Source organism: Gekko japonicus, unplaced genomic scaffold (assembly GCF_001447785.1).
Source record: "Gekko japonicus isolate JY-2015 unplaced genomic scaffold, Gekko_japonicus_V1.1 scaffold476, whole genome shotgun sequence".
NCBI classification, from domain to species: Eukaryota; Metazoa; Chordata; class Lepidosauria; order Squamata; family Gekkonidae; genus Gekko; species Gekko japonicus.
The window spans coordinates 717,463-736,723 of NW_015175984.1; the positions used below are offsets into that span (position 1 = coordinate 717,463).

General features: G+C 45.7%; 1 protein-coding gene across 1 annotated transcript in view; it reads left to right on the plus strand.

Moving 5' to 3' along the window:
• Nucleotides 1–19,261, plus strand: part of MED13 (mediator complex subunit 13) — a 146,913-nt gene that overhangs the window by 90,193 nt on the left and 37,459 nt on the right. Inside the window, exons 7-13 of the mRNA XM_015426287.1 lie at nucleotides 484–646; nucleotides 3,019–3,129; nucleotides 4,915–5,595; nucleotides 13,438–13,645; nucleotides 15,385–15,451; nucleotides 15,618–15,745; nucleotides 16,546–16,636. Of these exons, the coding sequence (XP_015281773.1) occupies nucleotides 484–646; nucleotides 3,019–3,129; nucleotides 4,915–5,595; nucleotides 13,438–13,645; nucleotides 15,385–15,451; nucleotides 15,618–15,745; nucleotides 16,546–16,636 (1,449 nt within the window). The remainder of the gene's footprint in view (nucleotides 1–483; nucleotides 647–3,018; nucleotides 3,130–4,914; nucleotides 5,596–13,437; nucleotides 13,646–15,384; nucleotides 15,452–15,617; nucleotides 15,746–16,545; nucleotides 16,637–19,261) is intronic.

Genomic DNA, 19,261 nt, shown 5'->3' on the forward strand with positions numbered 1-19,261 from the left:
AGCCCGCCAAAAGCTTTCTGAGGCAAAGCTCTAGAAGTTTCTCCGGTCGAGGTTGTGCGCAGGCGCCCAACCCATGTGTGGTACTGCACAGATGACCACTGGAAGATCATCAGTTACAGGTAAGCAACCTGTTTATTCTCTTCATTGCTCTGTTAAGTAGGAGTGTGTGTGAGGAATATGGTAAGGCCCAATTTAGAGTTTCTTGAAATTGCCCGGATGCATTTCCACAGACATGGATTTTTAAAAACGCTTTCTGATCACTCCCATGTTGTTGTAAGGAATACCTTGTTAAATTACAAGGTTCTCAGTTACTTATACGCATGCGACACCCCTATCTGCTGTTTTGCTTCTGGTTTTATGTCCATTCTGAGTGCACATATCATCTTTCTTGGGCAATAAAAACGTTTCCCTTGGGGTTTGCTTTACTGGAGGGGAAGAATAAAACCGAGATCCATTTAACTAATCCCCTCCTTTCCTCCCTAGTTGACGCTCGTTCGGCCCAAAAGTGGGTGAAGCTTTCTTCTGTTTCTGATGTATTCAGCTCTGACAGCACGAGTCACCATGGGGGCAAAATCCCACGGAAGCTGGCCAATCATGTGGTCGAGAGAGTTTGGCAAGAGTGCTACATGAACAGGACACAGAACAAGTATGAATTTGGGTTGTTGGGGTTTTTTTTGAGTGGGGGGGGGTGTTCTAAAAACTGGTCCTAAAGCCCTAAAGGGTTCAAATAAGGCTGCAAGTATTAAAGGCTACAGATTTAACAATAGACAGGGAAGGGGGTACATTAAATGACAGAAAACCTCCACGGCTTCCCGTTCTCTTGCCATCCTTTTCAAGCCAAACATCCCCTCTCTGTTAACCGCTGCAGTCGATCTGTACCTAATCCCTCTTCCTCTTCCGTAACCTCCTGGCTGCCATGTTTTTTTGCAAACAAAACAAGTTCTCCACACCGCGCCCCTTCCCAAATTAAGTTCTGGTCTCGCTGTTACATTTAGCCTTGGTAATCTATATTCCCCTGGTGAAACCCCCCCCCCCAATAATTTGTTGATCAACTCACTGCAAGAATTGGGGCCTTCATATTGAGGTTCCCCACTATATGCCTAGTGCAGTGGGAGATTCTCTGTTGGGGGAATGTAGTACAGTGACTAAGAGACTGAGGTGTCAGTCAGGGAGTCCCTGGTCTTGATTCTTGCATGAGCCATGAACTTACTAGGTGTAATGGTACCATCAATCAATGAGCCACTTCTCAGTCATGAGGATGACTTTATTAAAAGATGTGTCACTAACAAGATTTCTGTTTAGAATGGCGTGCAATACATCAAGCAGGTAATATGAACAAAGTTCAAACAGACTCTATACCAATGAGTTACTTTCCCGCCCGGGAAGAACCGCGCCAAATTAATGGGAATCATAACGGCTTGGTTATTCCAAAACATCGTCGTTCCCAGGCTCTGAGCGATAGCCGTAGACATAAGCGAGCTCCCTTATCTCCCACCTGCCCTTGAAGTGTTTCTGCATTTCGCTAACAAGCTTGCCGTTTATGAGCATGCGCAGGGGTCACTAGGCAACAACTATCAACATATGAGTTAATACAGAAAGCATTGCAGGTTAAGAGGTCCCAACAGGTGAAGCATATATACAATGAACAAATCATGACAGCTTGCTGACACTAGGGGGTCTTGGGCATAGCTGCTGGGAACCAAGGACAAACCAAAATTCCCTCTGAACCTTCCTTATGCCCCCTCCCCAACCTGGCCCTGCTGGTCAACCTCCTGACAGCACCTGGGTTTTGGCCAACAGCATGGCTTCTCTTACGTTCTTAACCAAAACATTACAGGGAAGCGTATCCTATTTCTTGTCTGACTCTGTGGGTGACCAGGATCCCTGGAATTTGTCCTCCCCCACATACTGGGCTAGCTCCGGATTTAGACAAGCGACGTTGTCTCAGACTTAGCCCTCCCACACAGTTAACCACGTGGAGATAGTAATACTGAACTACCTTAAAGGGTTGTTGTAAAGTAAATATATGTGAGGTGCTTTGAACGCTCTAAAGCACTGTATAAATGCTAAGTATTATTACTGCTGTCTAGAGTCTAAGCTGTCTGGTCTTGCCTTACCCCACCATTTCGACTTTCACCCAGGGAGCCACCATGTCTGTGCAGAAGGCACTATTGTGCTCCCTGATCTGCTCTTCCCTTGTACCTCTATCCTGGAAGAACAACAACAACAAAAAAATCCCAGGAACCAGCAAGACATTTCTAGGGCTCTGAGAAACTTGGTGTGTGGGATTTCTGCATCCAGCCTTTTCTGTCTGCTCAGATTGCATCTCTGCCCAGCCCTTCTCCTAAATTCTCCTCTCCCCCCCGAATAGCAAGTAACCTCCAGATTAATTAATTTTTCCTGACATCTTTAGGAGCAGTCTGTGATGCAAGTAATTAATGAGTTCAAAATCATGCCAGTTCTCTGGCTTCTTGAACTTGTTTGGACTTGAGATGATACTCCATCTTTCTTTGCTGCCGGATCATTTCACTGGAATTTGTCCGCGTAGCCAAGACTGGAGAGGCAGCAAGTGGGAGCAAAGGGAAAAGACAGGGAAAGCTTTTGGGAAGCTCTGTGGTTGGGGAGAAGGAAGTTTGTGAGATCTGTGATGGCAAAATCTGGGGAAGGGCGTTAATGTGTTGTGGAAGCCCTTCCTCTTCTTCCAGGTTCTCTTTGCAACTGGAGCAGCAGCGGCACGGGCACTATGTATATGGGGGCCAAAGAGAGGGTGCCTTTGGATTCACGTTGGTATCCTATAGTGAGGTGCCCGGGGTGAAGCGGTTGCCTGGCCAATTCATCCCTGGTTTACCCTCACCTCACCTCACTTTCTTTCTTTTGCTTCCTTTGTCTCAGATTTTAAGTCGTAATGTCCTTAATCCTGAATCCTGGTTGATGGTGCTCAATAAATAATTACGACTTAACATTTTACCTTTTGGGGTGTGCTTAACAGAGTCATTTTCTCCCCTTAACAACATACAGGAGGAAATATTCTGCTACATCAAATGGCATGTGTGAAGAGGAGATGGCTGACAAAATAGCATGCTGGGAGTTTGTGGAAGCCACTCAGAGGACGAGTTGCATTTGCTCAAGGTATGGATCCCAGCCGGTTGTCGGTGCAGCAGAAAAAAAGGAATCTTCAGGAAGACTTTTAGGACTAATAATGGCAAAGCAATAGCAGCCTAATGTGTTTGTGGTGGATGTTGTAGAGTTAGATGTAAGGCTCTGGCTCAGTGGTAAAGCCTCCGATTGGCTTTACCCAGGTTCAGTCCCTGGTATCTCCAGTTAAACGATCTGGCAGTCGATGATGTGCAAGACCTCTGCCTGAGACACCTGGAGAGCGGCTGCCAGTCTGAGTAGATAATACTGACTTTGATGGACCAGGGGTCTGAATCGGTATAGGGTAGTTTCATGTGTTCATGTTTATATAGAATAATCAGAACTATACTGTAAATGTCTCACTGGCAATCACATATGGCTGAAGTTGTAAAACAGAGGCTTCTACTGTAGCTTTGGGCATATGCAATGCTTAATCATGATTGGGGCATTTATTGGAATATCTTTCCTCCACTTTCCCACTCCTAAGAGGGTAGAAGGAGGCTATATAAATTGAAAAAATCAAAAACAGTGAATCGAAAGAATTAAAAATCGACCTAGTCCTTGAAACCTTAAGCTAACATTACAGGTCTTCATTTCCTCCAAATGTCTTCTAAACAATTACTTGCAAAGCTTCTTGAAAATCAACAGGTCAGAGCATTCCTAGTGTTTTCAGCTAAGCTATTATGTGTGACTGGGGCCACTACTGAAAGGGCTTGCAGCTAGATGGTGGTGGATCTCATCATGCCTTGCAGAGGGCATAGGAGGGATTGCTGGGATTAATGGAATTGCTGCAGGGGTTCTTACAGGGAGGTGTGTTAGAGCTGAACACTAAAGCCATAGTTTAAGGGTTTGTCACAAATCTGGATGTGAAACCGTAACTTGAAATGGGTTTGAAAACATTGGCTGTATTAGCCATAGTTAAACCACAGGTAAAGTGGTTTGTCTAGCCTCTCTGGTACGGAGGAAGCCAGCAGGACTCATTGATGCCTCTCTGTAGATGTTTTCTGGAAAGAGCGCTTAGCTTGGCAGTAGTAAGCCATATGTTTACTAATGGATTTACAATGCAATCCTAAGGAATGTTAGTCCAGTCTAAGACCTTTGATTTCAGTTAGCTTGGGCTGGAATAACTGTTTAGGATTGCACTGTTAATAACTTAACCAGGGTTAAGGGAATATACCATACTTAGCATTAACGATGGTTTAAATGTTATGTCTGCGGTGAGCCTGTACATTGAGCTTACTCCTATGTTGCATGATTAGACTTGGGCACTTAAAGATCAAATCATCCATTACCCAGTGATTTGCTAAAGCAGGGGTGTCAAACATAAGGCCCAGGGGCCGGAACCAGCCTGTCCGGGGCTCTTATGCAGCCCGCGAGCAACTAGTGCAAAGGAGGGAACAGGAGACTTCTTGGAGGGAGTGGGCGGAGCCTCTCCAATTGTGGCTTCAGCATGGCGGGACAACCTCTTCTGCAGTCAAGCAGCGTGGGATCGTCTGCCCAGTGCTGCACCACTGGCTCTCCAGTCTGCCCATATGGGTTTTCCTTTCCACCTCCCCCCCCCCTTTCTGTGCCATGGGGCCTTGCAGTGAGAATATAACAACTCAGAACTTACCAGCTGCTGTCCTTTATACAGTTTATATCTCCGGTACCTCACATTACATTTTATGACAGACATGGCCTGACTGACAAAGTGACATTTATGTCAGATCCAGCCCTTGTAACAAATGAGTTCGGCACCTCTGTGCTAAAGTGTACTCTCCTCTTCCCATCCTACTACAGGCACAAAAATCTCAAACCACGAAATGCTCAGCAGGGGCCAGTCCCTCCTGTGGGCCAACAGCAGCAAGCAGCTCCAAAGCACAAAGCTAACGAGAAGCAAGAGAAAGGAGATAAGCCCCAGAAGCGTCCTTTGACTCCATTTCACCACCGCGTGTCCATCGGTGACGATGTTGCCATGGAGGCGGACACAGCCAATCAGAGGCTGGTGATCGCCACATCAGACAACCAAGTGAGGTTTTCAAATCTCAGAACTAGTGATATCGCAAAGACTCCTCAGATGCATGGCACCGAAATGGCCAACTCGCCCCAGCCACCGCCTCTCAGTCCTCACCCCTGCGATGTAGCCGATGAAGGGGCAACCAAGACTCCCTCCACTCCCCAGAGCCATCATTTCTATCAGATGCCAACCCCAGACCCTTTGGTTCCTTCAAAAACAATGGAAGACAGGATAGATGGCTTGTCTCAGACTTTCCCAGCACAGTTCCCGGAGGTTATAGAGCCCACAATGTATGTCGGTACAGCAGTGAACTCAGAGGAGGAGGAAGCAGATTCCACGTGGAAGTATTACAAGGTTCCAAAGAAAAAAGATGTGGATTTCCTGCCACCACAACTTCCAAATGAAAAATTTAAGGAGGATCCTATGGGATGTGCAGGGCAGGACAGCATACCTTCAGCTACAGAGTAAGCATGCCTTCATTTCATTTTCCAAAATTAAGTCTGTAGGAGCCACTTCCAAGATGGGGGTTCACTTCCTGGTTTACTGTGTTAGCAGAAATTTTTTTGTTTTACAAAGATTAGGAATTGGAGGAGCCCAGCCTCTGACATTTTGTATCTAACTTGCTTTCATATGAATGTGCATTGGGATGTCTGTGTTGTGGAACCCAAGTTTGATGGAGTGGTCACTTTGCAAAGTGTTGCTCCAGAGAAAGCAGACATGATGTTCAAGCTCAGAATGCAGTATGGAAGCAAGCAGAACTGGATATAAGGATGGGCACGAACCGAACCACGAAGCAAAATTCGTCATGAATTTTGCCATGTTTGTGGTGTGGGAACAGAAGTTTGTGACAGGTCTACTGTCATGAACAGTTTGTGGATGGAGGAGAAAGCATGGGTTTAAATGGACTCTTGAGTTCCCTTAAATCCCTGCTTTCAGTTCCCTGCGAAAGCCACAAAACAGCTGAGCGTCTGGGAGACGTTCCACTGCTCAGCTGTTTTCAGGCTGTCTAGTGCAATCCCTTTAAAGTTTAAAGGGACTGCAGAAGACAGCCTGAAAAACAGCTGAGCCAGTGGGGAGCAGTCTCCCTACTTGTCCGCTGTTTTGGACTCTCTTCTGCAGACCCTTTAGACAGGTGCATTTAAAGGGATTGCACAAGGGGAACCCAATAGAGCTGAGCCGGCAGGGGGAACTCTCCCTGCCCCTCCAGCTTTGGGCTCTTTTGTGCAGCCCCATTTAAAGTCTTGGGAGGGCGAGGTTTGGAGAGAGGGGAGGGACCTTATCAGGGTATAATGCCATAAAGTCTACCCTCCAAAGCAGCCATTTTCTGCAGGGGACCTGATCTCTGTCATCTGGAAAGCAGTTGTACTTCCGGGTGGTCACCAGCCCCTACCTGGAATTTATTTACCCTAGTTCTCCTGGAGGAAATGGACGCTTTGTAAGGTGAAGTCTATAGCATTATACTCCTCTGGGGCCCCTACACCAGTTTGGTGTAGTAGTTAAGTGCGCAGACTCTAATCTGGTAGAACCAGGTTTGATTCCCCACTCCTCCACTTGCACCTGGCTGGATAACCTTGGGCAAGCCGTAGTTCTGATAAGAGCTGTCCTTGAAAAAGAGTAGTTTCTGTCAAGAGCTCTCTCAGCCCCACCTACCTCACAGGGTTGTTGTGGGGAGGGAAAGGGAAAGGAGTTTGTAAGCCGCTCTGAGACACCTTTGGGTAGTGAAGGGTGGGGTATAAATCCAATCTCTTCTTCTTCTTCCTCTTCCTCAAACCCCACCCTCCCCCAAATTTCTAGGAATTCTTAACCCCTTTCCCTCCTCTTAGCAATCCCCATATCCTCTCTTTCCATGCTCTCCTTCTCAGTCATTCACCAACCCAACATTTATCTGTCTCCCATCTTCAGCGAAATTTATTCTTCATTTACTTCATTTATGTCCCACCTTTCTACACAGTTGTTACCAAAGAATCTTACATTGTCCTCTTCTCCTTCCCCCCCCACACAACAGCCCTGTGAGGTAGGTTAGGCTGCAAGTATGGGACTGGTTCAAAATCACCCTGTCAGTTTCCACAGCAAGATGGGGATCTGTACCTAGATCACTCAGACCCTAATGTGAAGCTCTAAACTGCTATACCACACTGGCTTTCATAGCGCGACTGGTGTTGAGCAGGCAGACCTACTATAATCATGCAAGTCAGGTGGCATCAAGTCACTAGAGGTTGCTGCCAGGCCTATGGTTGCCAGCCTCCAGGTATGACCTGGAGATTCCCCAGAATTACAATTGAACCCCAGACACCTGTCCTTCTGGAGAAAATGGCTGCCTTGGAAGGTGGACTCTGTGGCATTATACCATGCTGAGGCCTCTCCCCTCCCCAAATCCTGCACTCCTCAGACTTTATCACACAATCTTCACGAATTTCTCAACCTGGAGCTGGCAACTCTGGGTCCGGCATATCTAAGGGACCACCTTTCCCCATATGTTCCCCCAAGGGCACTACGGCCGGGGGGCCAACATCTTTTGAATACCCCAGGCCTCAGGGACGTCAAGTTCGCCAAGACTGGGGCCAGGGCCTTTTTGGTGGCAGCTCCTACCTGGTGGAATGAGCTCCCGGAGGAGATCCAGGCCCTGCAGGATCTTGCGCAGTTCCGCAGGGCCTGCAAGATGGAGCTCTTCTGCCAGGCTTTCGAGTAGGAGCCGCCCCCACTACTGTTCCATCAGTGCATCATCGCCGAAAATTGGCAGAGATACCATCAGGGTGCAAGCGGGCCCTGGGAAGAAGACTGGCTATCTGCCGCTTTGGAACTTACGTCGTTGGTCCGGATCCACCCTACCGGAACCCATCTTGGAACTGGGAACATCAGAACACCAGCACTTTGTTGTACCATTGTTATGTTTTTATCTTGTTTTAATTGTGGCTTTTGCCCCAATTGTTAGCCACCCTGAGCCTTAGGGGAGGGCAGGATATAAATCGAATTATAAATAAATAAATAAAATCTCTAGCCAGGCCTAGCCCCAATGAGTTCTCCCTCAAAGGCTAAAATAGGGTTGGAAAGGGCCCTGTCTCCACCCCCTGCCTTTTACCAACAGAGCCAAGCCTGGAATACTGTGGTTGCCCAGCAACAGCCACTAAGGGAATCTGTTGCTTAAAGCTACAGGTGCTCCTTAGATCATTTTTGGATTTCTTAAGCTGCCCAGTTTATTTTTTTTTTTAGATTTTACATTTTTCTGCAAACCTAGGGCCTTTTTCAGGTTTGTGGAAAGACCTGTTTTGCTCATTCACAGCTCAGTAATTGGATTTAAGAATCCAAAGATATCCTGACTTCGCTATTAGAATACAAGATTTTCTACTCCTTGTCCAAGGTTAAATGGCTTGGAATTCCATAGAATAGCCTTTTGCGTAAGTCCACTATAGCCTCCCACCATTTTTTATGAACTTGGCTGCCCACATATATTTGTGATAATAATATGTTCAAAATACTTATGCTTTGCTTTCTTAGCTAAGTTTAAGTCTTGGGCCAGACCTCCAGTTTTCTCTGATGAAAGCCAATTAGCACATTATTCAATAACAATGAAAGACCAGCAGTAAAACCCAAATCCAATAAGCAGCAGAATTTAAAATATTTTTAAAAGTCTAGTAGCAGCAAGATCGCTATTAATACCAATACTTGAAGTGGGGGGGGGGCACTCAACATAGAGCCTGGTCAAAAGAGCAGCTTTTACCAGCTGGTGCTCAGAGTAGAGTAACCAGGTGAAGTATTGTGGGGAGGGCATTCCAGAGTTTTGTCTTAAGCTAGGGACGGCATCCCTTTCTGTCTGGCTTTGTTAGTTAAGGGGTATGACTCTCACTTGGAGTATATAAGGTCCCGAGTTCAGATTTCTGAGAGACTGAATGGCAATACTTTTAGAACTTTGGGGTGGTAGACAGCTGAGTTTTAGGACGCATGCTTTGCATGTATGAGGTTCCGTTCCCTATGTATCTAGTGTAAAGAAAGTAGGTTCCTAGATGCTGGGAATAAAATAAACCTGAGACCCTGGAGACATACTGCCAGTCATAGTATACATTTAAAGACCCAGAGAATTTTGGAAGAAAAAGTATGTTTATTTTTTCAATTTTACAAGAGAAAAACTGGAAATTTGGGGAGTACTTGAAAAAAAATAAGTATTTTTTCCTCTTGGAATGAGTAAAATGCTTTCTGTGGCAATTTTTTTTTTACCCGTTCAAGATGAGTAGTATGACATACTTTGTATAAGACACTCTACAGCTTTGGTTATTTCCTGTGTATACAGTAAACACAAGGAACATATTTTAAAGGATATGTGTATTCTCTAAATGTAACTACTTCTGTCCAGATATATGCTATAAAATGTATGATAATCTGTTGTAGAGTTTGATGCTTTCAATGTTACAAAGTTTAACTTGCTATTTACAAAGTTTACTTTGCTATGCAAACCTGCTAGTTTTATAGCAACTGAGAAAGTTTGTCTAAAGAACACACAAAATTTGTGTTCTGTTTTTTGGTTTTTAATTTTTCCTGCCTCTCTGATGCCAAAAATACACATGCTAAGGCATTATTTATGTTAGTTTGTAGCTCTCTTTAGTATTGAGTATATTTGCAGTTTTGTTTTTAGAAAGCCAATACATTTATACTTTTACATTTCACAAATGTCAGGTAGAGCAGGTGTTCTAAGTTATAATTGATTCATTTATGTTAAGCCAAAATAAGTTCAGGTTGGTAAGACATTATTGCATATATTTCCATTTTCCTCCACATTTCAATTTTCCCATGTCTTCAAATGTCTAAAAATATTACATCTATCAAATGTCCAGAAATATTACAACTATCCCGCATCCTGAAACTTCAGCTGATTAGTTCCTTGGTAACATTTTCTGAAGGAGCTGCGGTGGCTCAAGTGCTTAAGATGCTGAACTGCAGGCTGTGGAAGGTCAGTAGGTCAGCAGTTCGAGACCCGGGTGCCACATGACGGAGTGAGCTCCCGTCTCTAGTTCCAGCTCCTGCCAATCTAGTAGTTCGAAAGCAAGAAATTGCAAGTGGATAAATAGGTACCACTTCAGTGGGAAGGTAACAGCGTTCTGTGCGCCTTGTGGTGTTTAGTCATGCCGGCCACATGACCACGGAAATGTCTTCGGACAGCGCTGGCTCTTCGGCTTTGAAACGGAGATGAGCACCGCAACCCTAGAGTCGGATTCGACTGGCTTTCGAGCAAGGGAACCTTTACCTTTACCTTTAACATTTTCTGAAATAATACTTTAGTTATATTTTTTTCTTAGTCGAAGGCAAGGAAACGTGTTTACCTTCAAAATCTCCTGTTAGTTTGGTTTGAAGCTTCTTTGAAGGCAAGTGTTCATAGAGGGATACTGTCGGCAATGCTCCCTCTAAGCTGTGGAGTCTTGTGAGCAAAAATTCTACTTTGTGAACTACTGGCATTAAAATTGTGAGCAAGCAATTTGGCTGCTGCTTAAATTAGTTTGCTCTGGAGCCATCCTTCGTGAGCTAAGACAAAAATGTGTGAGCCGGAGGCTAAAAACCTGTGAGCTAGCTCACACTAACTCAGCTTAGAGGGAACACTGAGTCTGTTAGTCTTTTACACAGTCTCATTTACAGAACCTTGTTGGCTTGTTAATAAGCTAGTATTCTGAGTGTCTCCATGTGCAGGGCAGTTGAGGACAGTGACATTGTAGGTGTGTTCTGGGAAACTCTGGAGTTCCTCATAAGCTTACCTGGATTTTTGAGAGAGAAGGTCAGGCAACCTTCCATGAAACTTTCCCACCCTGTTAATCTCCTTCCTTTGCATTTCACAGCTGCTGCCCATGTCCTTGGCCATGCATGCAGTGTTTGGGTGTGCCCATGTTCATATGAAGCAATCGTAAAGCCCAAGATGATTCACAGCTGCTGCCCATGTCCTTGGCCAGTGTTTGGGTGTGCCCATGCTCATATGAAGCAATCGTAAAGCCCAAGATGTGCCTTTCTCTGGGCTCTAGACTTTGCGCCTGAATTAAACTGGGGTTCCATGTCAAAAATGCCAAGGATTCTTCAGCAGCCAGGATGCTGAGGAAAGGTAGAAGCTTGAAACGAGGTGCTTCACAGAAGTTTGCGAGAACATCACAGTTGCAGTCAGTTTTTTGGCTGTTCAGGGAGCATCCAGGGAACTATCTCATGTAGGGAACTGATCAAGAAAGTCTCTGTGGCCTGTGAGGACAGGTGGAAGCCTCGCACAGTTGAAAAATGCAGCATGCAGAGTTATTTTCAGGTTACCTTAGGCTTAGAAAAGAGCAGTTTCTAGAGAGCCCTGTTGGCAAACATTGTGTATTTGCATCTACAATAAGGGTTTAAAGCACTGCTGCATCTTCTCACTCTCACTTCCTGTGTTTGAGGTTGCTTATTTTCATAAGAACGGTTGTCCATGGCCTAGTTCTCACAGACTTGATAAACGTTTGTCTTGGTTGTTTTGCCTTCAAGGCAGCAGGTGGGGGCTCACAGTGAAGTGTTCCTCTGTGGAGAGGGGGAGACCCTCTGTGTAGAAAACTGGCCTGTCAGTGAGAAGGCTAGGCTAGATAGAACCCTTATGCTCATCATCTTTGTGCATGGAAATCCAGTCCAGTCAGGCATTTTTTGAATGCTTGAACAAGAGGCCTCGGTCAGGATTACAGCACAGATGACTTGTGCCTTAACTGTCAAGAGATCTGGAATATGTATTCCAGATTTAAAGACATCACTAGTGCACCGCAGGGATTCTAGTTTTTTTAAAAAGGGTTTAAGAAAGCCACAGAAGAATGAAACCAGCCTTGGTTTAGAACACAAATAAATCCCAATGTAATCCTTTTAGAGACAAGGACCTTGTAAACTGTTGATCACCTGGTGGTTTGTTGTGGGTAAGAATTGCCTTCAGGCCTAGAAGGTTTACATAAAATGGTTCAGCGAGGCCACAAATGACTAACGTCAGTGAAGCGTGGGCAGGTAGGCAGGCTAGTGAATAAACAAAACTGGATGATGGTAACTTTTTATGTATTCACTTCTTTTTCTACCTTGCCTTTCTCTCCAGTTTGCAAGAGTGCTGTAGAGCTGCTGTCAGAGGGGCAGAGAAGGGAGAAATTCCAAAACCTCCGCTCTTGTTTTTAATTTTATGGTTTCTTATCCTGGTTGAATGGAACATTCTGAAAGCTGAATGACAGTAGAGAACTGTGGCCAGCATCTCATCAGTCACTCAACTAGTCTTGTGTGCCCGAGGGGCAATACAGGATTATATGTCCCCCCCAACCTCAACCCCCCAGCCTCCTTTCCCACACCCTCCTTCCTGTGCTGCCACATCGCAAATCACCTATGAAGCAGAGAGGTCTTTCAAAAGCAGTTTATGAATATCGCATGGTGGAGTCTGCTGTTTAGCGACCGAGTTTAAATCCCACAAAGTAGGTCCAAGTGTTTGTGCCTACCTAACCTGGCCCTTTAGCTCTTACTTTCATGTGCAGCCACTTTGGAAGTTAGCTCCATTTCATTTATTGAAATATTTATACCCCGCCTTTCCCATAGCTTCAGTACAGACATACTGTGTCTGTTGGACACCTTTTCAGCCTGGTGAAGGTGGGCACAAAAAACTCGAATGGTGTCTTCAAAAAGTCCCAATTAACGTGGTGCTGGAAGGAGAGACCAACATCAGCCCTCACTATAATAACCAGGCCTGTAAATAAGGGTTGCTTTTTTTGGCTGATAGGCCACGAAGCTCTAGAGCAAAGTATATGAGAGGTGGAATAAGAAATGTTTTGTTGCTTATCATTCTTGTGGAACTCTAGTGGGAATAGATGGCAGAAATACGAGAGGTCCTAGGTTCAAGTCCTAGGTCAGCTAAGAAGGTCACCCTGGTGACCTTGTTCCAGTTGCACATTCTCAGCCTTCTCTGTGCAGAGCTGCCATGGGGATAAAATGGACTCTGTCTCTATTATCCACCCTGCTTCCTCCAGGAAGCTCAGGGTAGTGTATGGAGTTCTCCCCTCTTCCATTCCTAACAACCACCCTGTGATGTAGGTGAGGCTGACAGAGTCCACTCCAACGTCAAGGGAGCTTCATGCTTGAGTGTGGATAAAAACCTGGGTCTCCCCAGCCATAATCCTGATACTTTTAACTGCTATTGCTCATTGGCTAACTGGATAAAAACCCCTATGTGGGCTACTTGGAGCAAGTACAGATGTGAGGAAATAGTGTTTAGCTGACTGAAGGGGTTTTTCAGTTCTTGTTCTTACTCAGAGGGCTTTGAGTGAGCCGTTCATAACCAGGTCCTTTCCTTTTCTTCATAGATTAATGGTGCAATGTAGGAAGCCCCTCAAGGTCTCCGAAGAACTGGTGCAGCAGTATCAGAGTAAGAATCAGTATCTAGCAGCAATAGCAGCTGACCAGGAGCCGGAAATGGATCCGTACGCCTTTGTTGATGGTGATGAAGAGTTCCCTTTTCCTGACAAAAAAGATCGGCAGAACAGCGAGCGAGAAGTTGGGAAAAAACATAAGGTTAGTGAACAAAGAGGCCCTGGGATCAGGAGCATTCCAGGAGTGGTTCTCATAGGGGAGACGCATAGACTACCATGTGCCCAAGCACCAACTCTCAGTGCCACATGGTTACCCACTTTTGAAATTCAAGGAAGGGACCGTGAAAAGCAGATCGTGAATATGACCCAGGGATCTGCAGTTCAAAGAGGAAAGGTCAGTAATCTCATTTGGGCATGCCCAAGCCCTTAGCCACATCCCCAAGTAGCTCTTTTTCTCCTGGCCATGGAAAACATTGCTTACGAACATTTTTTTTAAAAAAAAGATATTTAAGGAAAGTTATGTATTACTCACAGATCTCAATCCTGCTCCTGCATATTCTCCCGAAACATTTGCCTGGATTTTTCCTCTTCCAGTGTAGTGTATTTCTTCTCTCCACCACATGGGATTCCTCTACGGGAATCGTGAGGCCCTTCAGTGGCACAGATGTTGCGTCAGAAAGAGGCCCAGGTGGTCTTGTTACTGAAAATGCAGTGACTCATTGGGGCCGAAACCACAGTAGCTGGAAATGTTAGGGCGTGAGAGAAGAGAAATGTGAGTATTCTTACAAACGCAGTCAGTATTTGGGTAGGGAATGGAGAAAATCTGTAAGATACCCAAATAGTAGCTGTTTTGGTCCTGTGGCTCAGAAGCAGAGTTCAGGTCTCGCAGTGCTTGGGGTACCAGATCCAGGTAGTGGGATCTCCAAGGAAGACGGTTGCCAGGTTCACTGGATAGAAAGCTTTGGCTGGCAAATGCTGCTGATATCACATACAAGGTTGGCAGCATAATGGGAGAATTTTGTGGGCTAGTTGTGGTCCACCCGTTCCTTTCCTCCTCCTGCTGAAAACCTCTGAGTTGTGGGGAATGTGATCCTTCTGAAGTGTGAGAACACCATCAAGGTGCAGAATTGTGTGCAGAATTTTAGATTTACCCCGCATTGCAGTGTGTGTGCGCGTGTATGTGAAACTAGTTTCACAGGTTATCCTAAATCAATGCTTAGCATTGAGGGGGTTTGACTGGGGTGTGTTAGGTTGTGAAGTTCCGGTGTAGCGATATCTTTGTTTCAGTGGGGAAGTGCTGCAGCTCCGTAGCCGAGCACCTGGTTTTCAGCACGGAAGGTTTCAGGTTCAGTCCCTGGGGCTCTCCAGTCAAAAGAATCTCTGGTACGGGGGGGTGGGGGGATGTGTGTGTGTCCCCAACCTTTTCGAGGCCTTGGGCACCTTTGGAATTCTGGCATAGGGTGGTGTGCACAGCCACAAAACGGCCACCATGGGAGGCAGAGCCACACATAGGCATGCGCGTGCATGCAGACACAGAGGAAGCCCAAGTGCAGAGAGACAAGAGGAGTAATTTAAAAAAAATACTGTGGGAATAAGGAGAGAGAGAGAATAAAATCAACGCTCTTGTGGCAGCTGTCACTGGAACAATATTACTTTAATCTGCGCAGCCAATGAGATCTCTAATGGCCAAGTTCTGCTGAGCAGGAGACCTACCAGGCCCGACCCAACTTTCTAAAAACACTTGGAGGGCACAAGGAAAGGTGCCAGCGGGCACCATAGTGCCCATGGGCACCAGATTGGGGACCCCTGCTCTAGTACCAGGTCTGGGGAAGGATCTTCAGCCGCTCTGGGCTGACTCTTCATAAGGCGGCTTCAGTCGTTAGCAATTCACATACAGGGGACAAGTGCTCACGCGTGCTTCCTGCTGCTACTTTTTTGCAGACCGAAGAAGGGACGCCCAGTGTTGGAGAGGATGCGATGTCACTTTTTAGTCCTTCAGTCAAACAAGGTACAGCCTTCTAGATTTTTTAAAAAAATGCATGCTAGTAAAATCTTGAAGAACCTACTAGTAGTTTCTTCAGCTGTAGGACTTAATGACATGAATTAGATCAGTAGGTAAACGGCTAATAATCTGAACAGTATCTAAAGCTGAGGCTCTGACCTTCTTCCTTTAGTGGTAGATGCCCAGCGCGTCCCTCCTCACAATCGCACGGCCTCAACTAGCTTGTTTCATGAGAACGATCTCGTCGTCTCGCTCAACGACCTTGACAACATCTTCAATTCCGATGAAGATGAGCTCACAGTAAGTGGCTTGCTGAGATTTGTGTAGTGACTCTCTGCTCAACAGTCCTTGAGCAGCGTATGTGCATTGTGTGAGCTGGCCCTTGTGCTACACTGTCATCTTTATCAGCATGCTTGGTGAGGTCTGTGCAGCCAAGGGAAGTGGTTTGTTCAGATGATCTGTTGATTGGATGCTGCATTCCTCAAGAGTCTTCCGAAACAGCCTTTCGTACCTTTTAATGATAAGGGTAGTGTTTTTGTGGCTGGTTGGATGTTTGTTCCGTGCTCGGCGTTTTCTCCTGAGTTAATGACGGCTGAAATATTAACACGTTTATAAATTCCCATTTTAAAATGTGTGAATAACTGAAGCCTAAATCTCAAGTCTTGTTTTGGATTAGGCTCGATTTGTTCGTGTTAGATATAGTGCATACTGTAAGGCAGATGTGTGTTATTTTTTTGTAAGTCGCTTTATGTTTGGATTTTCTAGAGGAGTGGTTCTGTGTGTGTCTTACAATGACTGGGATCCAAAGTGCTTCTTTTGGCACATCCAAGGGCTTGGCCATGTCCAGTGGGTTTTCAGACCCCCCACCCCACCCTTTGAGCAGCAGGACACCCACCCACCCACCAATCACAAGTTACTTTTGAAACTTCTGTTGGTTCTAGAATTGTTTTCTGCGTGGCATGCATTTCGTAGCTTGTGAAAGAACTGCTAACTTATGAGGCAGCTTGGAATGTTTTAGAGACTAGACAAAAACATATCAACAAAGTCACTTACATTTCTTCTCCTCTGTTCATCTCCTCTGCGTCATCTCCTCTTGCTAGCCTGGGTCTAAAAGAACACTGAATGGAGCAGATGACAAAGCCAACTGCAAAGAGTCGAAAGCAGGAAACCTGGACCCCTTGTCATGCATAAGTAAGTTCCCCTCCCCCTTTTCATGAACAAATGACTTAATTGTTTTTTATGGTCATAGAACAACATAATAATATATAAATACCAAAAATTTGGTAGTACGTACACAAGTTTAAGTGCATGCTTCATCATATGAGCAGTTTTACCAGGAAAAGTATGAATAGGTGATGTTTTATGAGTTAGGATAGGTAAAGTTATGTGTAAAGTGCCCTACAATAACTGATACAGTTATGTAGGCATGTGCAATAGATAGTGGTGGATATTAATCTGTTAAGGAGGTGTCAGAACCCACAGCCAACAACATAGTACACGCTTATCAGGAAAGGTAATACTTTATTGAGCTATAGATGCATTAACATAGGCACTGTTAAGAATGACGGCTACCCATGGGGCATAATAGGATATAGGGTATTCGTATACACCCCCGCACTGCCCTGGCCAATTAGCCACACTCTCGTGCGCGGGAGAAAGGGCTCCGGCCATTTAGTGCTGAAGCTGGGAACCAACTCCCTCCCACGGTTCCTGAGAAACCCAGACATCAACATCACCACCTGCAGAACTTAGAGATAAGCGTTACAGCAGCAAAGAAGCACAGAAGGAATGCGCTGGCAATTAGAATACAACTAACCTCCCCAACCCCATGGCAGCATAGCTGACATACTGTTCCCTCAAAAACCTGCTTCTCTCCAATCTTCTGGGAGGTCTCCCGGGCATTTCGGGAGTTATCCCGGTCATTCCGGGAGGTATCCTGGTTTGTCCGGGAAAGCACAATGAAACGTCCGCAACAGCCTAGGGGCCCGCTTCTAGCATTTGCGGATGATCTGGTGTTTATTCTGGAGGACCCCAAAACTTCGATTGGACATTTACTCAATACTATAAAAATATATGGGGAAAAAGCAGGTCTCAAAATAAATTTAGGAAAGACGAAAATAATAACAAAAAATTGTAATAAAACAGAGGTAGAAAACCTGTACCGGATATCCAATATAGAAGTGGTAAAAAAGGTAAAATATCTAGGCATTAACATTACAAATAACAATCTGAACCTCTATGATAAGTTCCACAGCAACATCATTGATCACCCTTTTCACCGGAAACGGACCAATATACTTCCAGCCCAGTTTTCAACTAGGGCATAGCAGCTGGATGTTTTTAGTAGACACACAAACTGAGTCTCCAGGCTGTAGAGCCCAACCCTCCACACTTCTCTTATCAGCCTGACATTTGTACACCTCCTTGGCTGCATTCAAAGTCTTACACAGTAGGGGCCATGAGTCCCGCAATTGTTTACACCATAGCGCCGCATCCCCCGGCCCCAGGTTGCTGTTCCCTTTCAGAAACTGGATGGGCGGGCTTCCATAACCATACAAAGCTTTAAAAGGAGACATTCCAATAGAGAAGTGACACGTGTTGTTATAACAAAATTCGGCCAGGGGCAAGAGGTCGACCCAGTTGTCTTGTTGATAGTTTGTAAAACAACGGATATACTGCTCCAAAGTCTGATTGACCCGCTCCATTTGTCCGTCAGTCTCTGGGTGATAAGCGCTGCTCAGGCCCCTCTCCACCCCCATCAGTTTCATTAGCTCCCCCCAGAAACAAGACATGAACTGTCGGAGACCACCTGGGTGGGGAGCATGTGTAAATGCACCATGTCTCGGAGAAATGCTTTTGCTAGCGCCTTAGCCGTTGGCAGGGAGGCAAAGGGGATGAAATGTGCTTGCTTGGAAAACAAATCCACTACCACCCATATAACTGTCATCAATTTACTCTGGGGGAGCTTTGGAATTTACTCTGGGGAGCTTTGGAAAAATTGCAGAAAAGGGCAACTAGAATGATAAAAGGGTTGAAACACTTTCCCTATGAAGAAAGGTTAAAGTGCTTGGAGCTCTTTAGCTTGGAGTAACGACGGCTGAGGGGTGACATGATTGAGGTTTATAAGATTATGCATGGGATAGAGCAGGTAGAGAAAGAGGCACTTTTCTTCCTTTCTCACAATACAAGAACTCGTGGGCACTCAATGAAATTGCTGAGTGGTCAGGTTAGAACAGATAAAAGGATGTACTTTTTCACCCAAAGAGTGATTAACACATGGAATTCACTGCCACAGGAGGTGGTGGCAGCTACAAGCATGAACGGCCTCAAGAGGGAATTAGATAAGCATATGGAGCAGAGGTCCATTGGTAGCTATTAGCCACAAGGTATAGATAGGAACTCTCAGGCAGGTATCGCCTGTGAGGCAAGTGATGCTCTGTATTCTTGTTGCGGGGGGGGGGACTTCAGGGTTCATAGAAATGCCCTTGCCTTTGGCCCAGCATTCCAATCTTCAAATTGGGCCTGCAACGGCCACATAAAAGCGTCCAAATTCACTAGCTCCGGGCCCCGTGTGTTGTGCAGCCCCACACACCAAGCCGCCGCGGGGCCCCGCAAGCGTGCTGCTACTACGTCCACGTGGCTGCTGTCATCTGGGAACAGGTGACCTGATCTTTCCACGCACCGTCACTCAAACCACAAAGTAGGAAAGTTCCTCAGGGTTTCTGTTGAACATGGCCTCGATGAGGTCCTTCAGGCGATGAGTCACTGGGCCTCTCGGGCTGGCGGGTCGGGGTGCTGGAGCCGGGGCCTCCCCTG